At 41.4% G+C, this 11,067-nt stretch overlaps 1 protein-coding gene across 1 annotated transcript; it reads left to right on the top strand.

Annotated features, from left to right (window-relative positions):
• The first annotated feature begins 8,912 nt into the window (after positions 1-8,912).
• Positions 8,913-10,771, top strand: SIP3 (SOS3-interacting protein 3). The gene has a single exon (XM_089614734.1). It carries the CDS (start codon positions 9,311-9,313, stop codon positions 10,616-10,618), a length of 1,308 nt encoding a protein of 435 aa, XP_089470860.1. The 5' UTR covers positions 8,913-9,310; the 3' UTR covers positions 10,619-10,771.
• Positions 10,772-11,067: the final 296 nt, after the last annotated feature.

The raw sequence follows: 11,067 nt of genomic DNA, 5'->3' as shown, positions 1-11,067 counted from the left end.
GACCCTTTATTGTGATAATAGTGGGGCTGTCGCTAACTCAAAGGAACCTCGAAGCCATAAGCGCTCTAAGCATATTGAGAGGAAATACCATTTGATTCGAGAGATCACGCAACGCAGAGACGTGGAGGTGAAGTAGATCTCTGGCAGATCCATTCACCAAGGCCCTAGCGAACATGGTCTTCGACCAACTTCGAGAGGGATTAGGCATGTAGGACTACTCACATCTTCTTTGAGTCAAGTGAGAGTTTGTTGTCAATGGTGCCCACAAGAAGAGTAGTAGTGTCTATTTATGTACATTTGATGTCATATAGTCTTACGAAGACTGTTGCTTGTAATTGCTTATTCTTTAATAATAAAGTTGAAACGTTCATTCATTCTTTCTTTGTTTGAAGCTTTATGATAAAACCTTAGTCTTTTAGTCCATAAACAAACTAAACAACTTACGAAGAGACAAATGTAGATTTGCATGAACAAACTCTTCGTAGTTTGCTTAAAACGATATATTCGCAATCTTAGGGTCAAAGGACTATTGACCTCAGTATGATTGTTAGAAGAATCTATGATGTCTGGTTATGAGGCATTGAGAGTTGGGGACTCTATAGTTCTTCTAGGTATCTTCCGAAGGTACTGAATTGACCAGTGCACTTCTAGAGACAAGATAAGAACAAACCATTTAACCTCTTATGTCTCGAAGTCACTATGTATGAATTGCATCATGCTTACCTTAATCCTGAAATGAGACATGCCATTTCACACCTTAGTATTCTCATTTGAGAAAGTCAAAGTTCGGACTCACTATGTGATTCCGAACAAGGCCTATTGGTGAAGTACTAAGTTGTGAGTCTGTCATGAGTAACTTTGTGAAGTTCTCATAGATATGGAATTCATGTACAAGATTGCTGAAATGCAATGTATGTCACCTCATGCTTTGTTCCTTGGAGTGTGAATAAATGAACTGGCCAGTGTCCAAATTGAGTCCTGACTCTTTTGGATGAAACAATGTGACTTGTTAGCTCCTCGTCAATACATTGTTTCTAACTTATTCACAAGCGACAAAGGAGTTGAGGAAATAACAGCTAGAAGGGTAAAATGGTAATTTAGTAAATCCCGACTAGCTGATGACATTCATGAAGGGTAAACATAGATAATATTCAGTGGATCCGCTCATCATAATTAGGTCGAATTCTTGAGTAGAAAATAAATTCATTTGAACCGAGAGATTTTCAGTGTCAGCTCTTTAGTGGAGTCAGTTGGCATTAAGCTAAACTTGGAAAAGGTTTGTGAACTTTTGAGTCCAAGTGTTTAGCTCAAGCTTTGTTCATTTGGGTCCATGAGGTCACTGTCACGAATCACATCGATAGGAATAGTTAAACTGGAAGCTAAGTCAAAACAAGAACGAAAATAGTTAAAAGGGTATTTTTGTCTTTTGAGACATAGGATGAAATGAATGTCAATAAATTTTTTGACAAGTTCATTTGATGACTTAATGTCACTCGGCCCTGACTTGATTATTGGGCCTTGTGAATTAATTTCATTTCATAAGAATTTTATTGAAAATTCTTAATGGGCTTTTCTCATGTTGTCATGAACAAATGAAGAAGCTTCTAGAAGCTCCTTCTAGATGAGAGATGGGCGCCCAAAATACCCAAGAGAAAGAGTTTATTTTGTGCATAAATGTATTTAGATACTTGCCAAAAGAAAAAGAGGAAACAAATTTTGCATATGGGATGCATAAGGAATCAGCCACATGAGAGAAAAGGCAAGCCTTGAACAAAATAGGAAACAAATCAAGGCTTCTAGAAGACTTGTTTTGGCCGTGTGTCTCAAGTAGGAATTAGGGAAATTAGCTCATGAATATGTGATATTCTATAGAAGAGGAAACTACCTTATTGAAGGTGAGATCTCTCCTATAAATAGGAGCCTCATTTCCTCATAATTCATTCATCCAAGTTTAAGAGATTTGAGAGACTCTCTCTCTAGAACTTTGGCCGAACTCCTCTTCCCTCTCTCTCTAGTTTATTTTCGATTTTTCTTGTCTTGGCACCTAGGTCCTCACTCGACCTAGTGTTTAGCTCTGCGACTTCAAGACTTGTTCTTAAGTCGTAGTGTTTAAAAGTGACCACTCACTGATTCCTTCTTTTCGAGTGATTTAGTGATAGAAACTTTCATGGTTGCTCGAGGTGCCGAGGAAAGGAAGAGAGACGTGCTGCGAGGGGAGACGAGCGTTGCAAACTTTCCAAAAGCTTCTTCAAAGTTCAAGCTTCAAGAAAGGTTAGAAAACTCTTAGCTCATATTGTTTTTAATTACATGTACTTGCTTCTTTGTCTAGGTTAGTAAAAACTGTTTTTACTTGAAAAGAAATTTTTTAAAATTCCGCCGCTTCCCGAAGCGTTTAATCTTTTTCTTAAACCCTAGATCAATTCCAACAAGTATGGCACTAAGCCATGCAGACTGGTTACGCGACATAGCAAACCAAGGGTTGTGAGACACGCACTAGCCGGATGGCGCGAATCGATTACGCTAAGCATACTAAATCAAAAAAATAAGTCGCATAATAAATCGGAAAAGCTTTAATAAAAACAATCAATGTTGCGGGAACAACCCAACGAAAGGAAAAAAGAATGCGACAAATATCCGAAGGGAAAAGAAGACAAGCGCTAAACAAGTGCGCGAGAAATCAAAACAAGACCAACTACTCGAAACCAAAGTCGACCTGCTCGTCATCAATCTCGGACGGAGGGACGCCCGACCCGTCGGTAGCCTCTCCGTCAGGTAGGCAGTTCGTAGACTGAGCAGCCTCCGCAGGAATCGGGGATAAGGGTCGTCCGCCTGTGGCACGTCGTCCAAGGGGGGAAACATGCCGTCGAAGAAAGAAAAGGTGGTCCCACTAGATGCGTTCTCCTTCGCAGTCGCGTCGCGAACTCGCACGGCCGCCGCGTAACGAGCCTCCTCTAGGGCGATGTCCCAGTCATCCTTTAAATCCGCCTTAGCTCGCACAGCGCCATCCTTCTCTTCAATGATGGCTTGCATCTCCACCAGCAGGGAGTCTCGTTCCCTCTCCGCCTTGACGCGAGAGATCTCGCTCGCCGATAGCCGAGCGTAGACGATCTTCAACTCCTCGTCTCGGCCTGAGAGACACAAGTGAAGGTTGAGCACTTAGTTGGAGCATTATACACTTGTGGTAACTTTACGACATGGAGATGTCTTGGTTGTAGATGTGTCGTTTAAGGACCGTTACGACACACTAACCGAGGTCACAAATGATGGTCATAGTGAGACTTGATCTAAATCATGAAGTGATCATGGACACTGGATCATGTTACCGTACTCTTTGACTCATTCGCTAAAAGGCCACTATCATGCTAATCACAGCTTACGTCTTGGGAGTTGCGGAACATGGTTCAAGTGGGAAGTGATTTACAGATACGGAATCCATCTTCATGAAAGAAGGTCTCTCACCTAAGGGTTGATTTCAGAATCGATAGATTGCGCGCACTTCCGAAGTTTGTACGTTCAAAAGAATATTTCGCTGGGGAAGCAACAACCCTTAGGCTTATAGGTGTCAAGAAAAGTATAACAAAATAATTGACTTTTCTCGACACGGGTTGAACCTGGATGATCTTGATCACGAACTTACTATATTAGTGGACACTTGTCACGATGAGTAAATATAATTCTAGTATCAAGGAGGATTTAGTCTTGGTTGCAAGGTGGTGTCTAACCAAGATTAGACAAATCGATGTAGAAAAGATAAATGACTTTTTCGTCTTTTCATCGGATTTGTTATGCTTTTAATACTAGGTCCATAGCCCCCGATTCGGCTATGATAAAGGCGGATAAGAAATTTCGAATAATAATGTTTTCATTATTATAATCTCACTAGCTGTAATTGTGATTGACAACATCAATTCTGAAACATGGGTATTTGCATAATTAAATAATTATTTATGGTAGTTTTAATGATTTATTGTTTGATCAAGCAAATAAATAATCAATTACTTATTTGTTTATTGTTAGACCAAGTAAATAAATAATTAATTGGGTTTAAGCAATTCGGCCTTGCATATATTGAGGTTGGACGATTTTTTAGGGTTTCGGGCATTGGGATTTGCACCAATCCCCCCTTGGCTGTGTGCCAAATTTAGTCCATGCCATATTGGTAAGTCCAATATTTTCTCTTTAGTTGTTTAAATAAAGGTGAGAGAAAAATATTTAAAAGAAAATAAGAAATTATCTTTTATTTTCTCTCATGAATATTTAAAGAGAATAATATTTAATAAAAACAATCAATGTTGCGGGAACAACCCAACGAAAGGAAAAAAGAATGCGACAAATATCCGAAGGGAAAAGAAGACAAGCGCTAAACAAGTGCGCGAGAAATCAAAACAAGACCAACTACTCGAAACCAAAGTCGACCTGCTCGTCATCAATCTCGGACGGAGGGACGCCCGACCCGTCGGTAGCCTCTCCGTCAGGTAGGCAGTTCGTAGACTGAGCAGCCTCCGCAGGAATCGGGGATAAGGGTCGTCCGCCTGTGGCACGTCGTCCAAGGGGGGAAACATGCCGTCGAAGAAAGAAAAGGTGGTCCCACTAGATGCGTTCTCCTTCGCAGTCGCGTCGCGAACTCGCACGGCCGCCGCGTAACGAGCCTCCTCTAGGGCGATGTCCCAGTCATCCTTTAAATCCGCCTTAGCTCGCACAGCGCCATCCTTCTCTTCAATGATGGCTTGCATCTCCACCAGCAGGGAGTCTCGTTCCCTCTCCGCCTTGACGCGAGAGATCTCGCTCGCCGATAGCCGAGCGTAGACGATCTTCAACTCCTCGTCTCGGCCTGAGAGACACAAGTGAAGGTTGAGCACTTAGTTGGAGCATTATACACTTGTGGTAACTTTACGACATGGAGATGTCTTGGTTGTAGATGTGTCGTTTAAGGACCGTTACGACACACTAACCGAGGTCACAAATGATGGTCATAGTGAGACTTGATCTAAATCATGAAGTGATCATGGACACTGGATCATGTTACCGTACTCTTTGACTCATTCGCTAAAAGGCCACTATCATGCTAATCACAGCTTACGTCTTGGGAGTTGCGGAACATGGTTCAAGTGGGAAGTGATTTACAGATACGGAATCCATCTTCATGAAAGAAGGTCTCTCACCTAAGAGTTGATTTCAGAATCGATAGATTGCGCGCACTTCCGAAGTTTGTACGTTCAAAAGAATATTTCGCTGGGGAAGCAACAACCCTTAGGCTTATAGGTGTCAAGAAAAGTATAACAAAATAATTGACTTTTCTCGACACGGGTTGAACCTGGATGATCTTGATCACGAACTTACTATATTAGTGGACACTTGTCACGATGAGTAAATATAATTCTAGTATCAAGGAGGATTTAGTCTTGGTTGCAAGGTGGTGTCTAACCAAGATTAGACAAATCGATGTAGAAAAGATAAATGACTTTTTCGTCTTTTCATCGGATTTGTTATGCTTTTAATACTAGGTCCATAGCCCCCGATTCGGCTCTGATAAAGGCGGATAAGAAATTTCGAATAATAATGTTTTCATTATTATAATCTCACTAGCTGTAATTGTGATTGACAACATCAATTCTGAAACATGGGTATTTGCATAATTAAATAATTATTTATGGTAGTTTTAATGATTTATTGTTTGATCAAGCAAATAAATAATCAATTACTTATTTGTTTATTGTTAGACCAAGTAAATAAATAATTAATTGGGTTTAAGCAATTCGGCCTTGCATATATTGAGGTTGGACGATTTTTTAGGGTTTCGGGCATTGGGATTTGCACCAATCCCCCCTTGGCTGTGTGCCAAATTTAGTCCATGCCATATTGGTAAGTCCAATATTTTCTCTTTAGTTGTTTAAATAAAGGTGAGAGAAAAATATTTAAAAGAAAATAAGATATTATCTTTTATTTTCTCTCATGAATATTTAGAGCGAATAATATTTAAAAGGAAATAAGATGTTGTCATTTATTCTCTCTCGTGAATATTATGAGAGAATAATATTTAAAAGAAAATAAGATATTGTCTTTTATTCTCTCTCATGAATATTAGGAGCGAATAATATTTAAAAGAAAATAAAATATTTCTTTATTCTCTCATTAATAAATATTCTCTATTAAAACAGAAAATAAAATCTCATAGATATTGATCTGATGGATAAGAGAGAAAGTAAGATTCATGAGATGAGATCCAATGGTCAAGCTTTGATTCAAGGATGCTCCCACTAATACTTCATTAATTGAGTGGGAACTTCCTTAACTGGAACCTAGCTATTCTACTTCATTAATTAAGTGGGAGCTTCCGTAATTGGAACCTAGCTGCTCTAATTCACCAAATGAGTGGGAGCTTCCTGAATTAGAACCTAGCTAATCTAGTTCTCTAAATGAGTGAGAGCTTTCTTGATGAGAACCTAGCTATTCTAGTTCACTAATTAAGTGGGAGCATCCTGGATCCATAGTCACTGTTGTTCGTCGATCAAAGTGGGAGGTTCCGAACCTAGCCACTTGTTGTTCAATGCATAGCAACATCCTTCACAAGATCAAGCTCATCATTGATGATGACGTTTTGCTATCATTAAATAATTTGAGTGAAAGGTTAATTGAAAATTACCTTACCACATGGATCGATAAATCGATAGATAGAACTTAAGGAAAAATGATATTTTCCTCATGAACAGTATCAATGAAATAGTGGGAGCATCATTGCAATGATCCTCATCACCTCAATAACATCAACAATATCTACTAACAGTTGGCTGCACCCGGGATCTCCTCTGATCGAGCGCTTAATCTCCCTCGCACGACTGCACCCGAGATTCTCCATTGAGAATCTCCCTCATCTCCAACGCACACGGCTGCACCCGAAATTCTCTACTGAGAATCTCCCTCATCTCCAAAGAGAAAACACACATTCTCTCTCGGGTCACTCAATTCTAGAGTCCTGAGACGTCACCGATGACTCTTCCGCGCTCCTCCTCCTTTGTCAAACACACCCTCTAGGCTCCGCGCCTCAAACAACCTATACAACGCCTTGAACTACGTTATGACTCGATCCTGATGTGCTCAGATACGTAGGCAGCTCATAAAGAAGCACAATAACACCCCTCATTCAACCATTTTTTTTCTCCAGAGAACGCCTCAGACTGGAGGAACCACAACTCGAGACTTTCGAGTTCCCACACTTGGTTCGGGTGCGGCCACTTGGTCTGCCCTTTGGCCGAACTGCCTAAAATTTTAAATCGTCGTTTGTTTTCGAGCGACAACAATTTTTCCTGGAAAAAAAAATAAAAATAAAAGATCAAAGATGTTCTGGTGGGACCCAGCACCTTAAATGAGGCACTCGGGTTCAGGCTCTCAGCTGATGTCACTCACTCTCACTGCCAAAGAATTAAGAATCTATGGGTCCACATTTATAAACCACGTGTCGAGTATATGTGGAGAATCATGCTAAGTTTAAGCTTTCCGTGGACTCGGGCACACAAGATTATATTTCAGTCGAAAGAAATGGGATATTCTTCTTACCCTCAATAATTCCCGTATTCCGTTTCAAATTTAGCATTTTAGGTCTCTCTCTCACACTCTTGCATACAGTAATTTTTCTATATTTAGCATTGAATTATTATTATGATAGGTATATTGTCCTCGTCCCTCTCAAGGGACAAGTGGGGACAAGAGATAAAATGAATTCCGGTAAAATAATCAATCAGGTCAAATCAAATCAATATAAGTTAAAATCCATGTAGAAAAACTTCTAAATGGATTTTCAATTTTAGTCTACTCAACTCTGTCATCTCATCACATAATTTTCAAAATTTTCGTTAGCAATTCTGAAACAATAAGTTTAGATGGAAAGCTCGTTTATTTTCCAACTCCGAATCGTAATAATGCTTAACCAAAAGCGTTAAACAATTTCAAATACAGAGAATTTGATGATAATGTTCTATCGTCTGACCGAATACAGTGCCGACTTTAAAGACAAAGTTTCCTTGAAGAATGAACTAAATATATTATTGAATCAAACATTACCAAAGATAAAACATTAATGCAGTCTTAATGGCGCTTTCAAACGTGGCGAAGAAAAACTGAAACATAAAATGGACGAATAAAATATAGTAGAAACAAAAAAAAAAAAAGACTTCCACCTTTTCTCGTAACTAGGGATGACAACGGGTACGGGTAAAGCCGGGTACACTTATTCCGTTACCCGTACCCGCTATAATTTTTTACCCGTTACCCGGACCCGTTTACCCGGATTTTGAGACGGGCCGGGTAACGGGGATACCCGCCGGGTAAGCGGGTTAAAAATATTGGACCCGTTACCCGTTTATTCGGTTTAAAAAAATGGTAGCGGGTCGGGTAGACCCGTTTACCCGTTTATCCGGTTTAAAAAAAAGGGTAACGGGTCGGGTAGACCCGTTTACCCGTTTATAAAATAAAAATCCATCAACAATATAAAGTTTAAAAATAATAAAATTTATGTGAAAAATATCAAAGTGCTACTACAATATAAAGAACATTAAAATTCAAAATAAATAAATAAATAATACAAAAGAAGTCTTCATTGCAAATTGATCATCTTCATTGTAAATTTGATCATGTTCATTGCAACATATAAAAATTTATTATCTTTTTGAATATTTAAAAGTTAACGGGTCGGGTCCCGGGTAACCGGGTACGGGATGACTATTCCGTTACCCGTACCCGGACCCGTTAAAACCTTAACAGATATTACCCGTTTACCCGTTTACCCAAAAAGAACGGGTATTACCCGACCCGAATAAATCGGATAACGGGCCAGAACGCGGGTAACGGGTCAAATTGCCATCCCTACTCGTAACTCTAAGAAAGGACAAAACCGTAAATATAAATCGTAACCACGCTATATAAACACCCAATTTCCCAAGCACAATCCCAGAAGGAAAAAAGCTCAAACCCAGAAAGAGAAAAGAAAAGTAGAAAACAAAAACCCCAAAGTCAGTTTCATTTCCTTCTCTCTTCTGTAATTCTCTCTGAGAAAACAAGAAAGAGAGAGAGAGTGAAAATCTCCTACTGAGGGAATGCAGAGAGATGAGATACGCATCGCCGACGACATTTGAGCTCAGCGGACGTGCCAAGCGGTGCGTTTCTGGCCGGAATTGCCATCGGAAACACGTCGAGGACGGTTGATCACTGTCGTCGAATCCCTCGCTATCTTTCTCACCGATTCTCTCTGAGCCAAACAGTATTTCTTTTCTTTTTTTTTTTTTTTTTTTTTTGTTTTTCTCTGTTTGTGTGAAAAATGGGAGAGAAGAAAGAATTTAGTAATAACGGAGCTCTTCTAGACGGGAAATACGAGATGGGAAGGCTTCTAGGGCACGGAACGTTCGCGAGGGTATACCACGCTCGGAACCTCCTCACAGGGAAAGCCGTGGCGATGAAAGTCGTAGCGAAGGAGAAAGTGATCAAGGTCGGAATGTCCGAGCAAGTGAAGCGCGAGATCTCGGTCATGAAAATGGTTCGGCATCCGAACATAGTCGATCTCCAGGAAGTCATGGCGTCCAAATCAAAGATCTACTTCGCCATGGAGCTCGTCCGCGGCGGCGAGCTCTTCTCCAAAGTCGCCCGCGGAAAGCTCAAAGAAGACTCCGCCAGAGCCTACTTCCGGCAGCTGATCTCCGCCGTCGATTTCTGCCACAGCCGAGGAGTCTTCCACCGCGATCTGAAGCCGGAGAATCTCCTCCTCGACGAAGAAGGAAACCTCAAAGTCACCGATTTCGGCCTCAGCGCGATCTCCGATCACCTTCGGCAGGACGGCCTCCTCCATACAACGTGCGGAACTCCGGCTTACGTGGCGCCGGAGGTCATCGGGAAAAGAGGCTACGATGGCGCCAAAGCCGACATCTGGTCCTGTGGCGTCATCCTCTTCGTCCTCCTCGCCGGATTCCTCCCCTTCCAAGACGACAACCTCATTGCCATGTACCGGAAAATCCACCGTGGAGACTTCCGCTGCCCTCCGTGGTTCTCCCCGGAGGCCCGGAGACTCGTCACCAAGCTCCTCGACCCGAACCCGGCGACGAGAATCTCCACCTCCAAAATCATGGACTCGAAGTGGTTCAGAACCAACATCCCGAAGACCGCGGCTCCGACCTTGCCGCTGCCGGAGCAGCGGCTCGATGGCAAGACAGAGACTCTTAACGCGTTCCACATCATCTCTCTCTCGGAAGGGTTCGATCTCTCACCGCTGTTCGAGGTGAGGCGGAGGGAGGACAGAGAGGAGATGAGATTCGCGGCTAGGGGACCGGCGAGCGTAGTGATATCCAGACTGGAAGAGGCCGCCGTGTGCAGTAAGGCCGGTGGCGGAGGCTTCAGCGTCAAGAAGAGCGAATCCAGAGTCAGGCTGACAGGGATGGAGAGTGGGAGGAAAGGGAAGCTCGCCATCGATGCCGAGATCTTCGCGGTGGCTCCGGAGTTTCTTGTCGTCGAGGTCAAGAAGGATAGTGGAGATACGTTCGAGTATAATCATTTCTGTGCCAAGGAGCTCCGACCGGCTCTCAAGGATATCGTCTTCACCTACGCCGTCGCTGGAGATACTCCGACCTCTGCGTGACGAATGGCTGTATTGATTGTCCCGTTGTTTTTATTGTTCACATGGTGTGTTTTGTTTGATAGCGTACTCTTTTGTTTTACTTTTGTAATTATTGTTGCATCTGTTCTTTCATTGTCTTTGTTATTAAAAAAGAAAGAAAATATTTTCTTTTCAGTTCTGTTTTGCATGAGATATAGAGATGTGTTATTGGGCAGAGAAGGATGATGAAAAGGCCAATCAATTCCTAATTTTTTTTTTTTTTTTTTTTCATGCAATATGATCCATCTATCAAGACCCCATTCAATGTTTTATGAAACAGCTTTTATGTTTATTCTCATCTTTTTGTCACGTCAATTTCAACCTCTTTTTGGATCTTAAAAAACTATTCAACCTAAACGGAGGGATCTGAATTGGTTTCATGGAATCCAACTGGAGGTCAAGTTTCTCTTATCTTGATTTTTGGAAAAAAA

This window comes from Urtica dioica, chromosome 5, assembly GCF_054948205.1.
Source record: "Urtica dioica subsp. dioica isolate 48M chromosome 5, U.dioica_male_clone48M_v1_H2, whole genome shotgun sequence".
NCBI classification, from domain to species: domain Eukaryota; kingdom Viridiplantae; phylum Streptophyta; class Magnoliopsida; order Rosales; family Urticaceae; genus Urtica; species Urtica dioica.
Note: the sequence above shows the minus strand (reverse complement) of the source record. Positions and strands in the feature narration are given on the sequence as shown.

Coding starts and splice junctions, on each gene's coding strand:
- SIP3 (XM_089614734.1), top strand. CDS start 9,311: ATGGGAGAGAAGAAAGAATTTAGTAATAACGGAGCTCTTCTAGACGGG.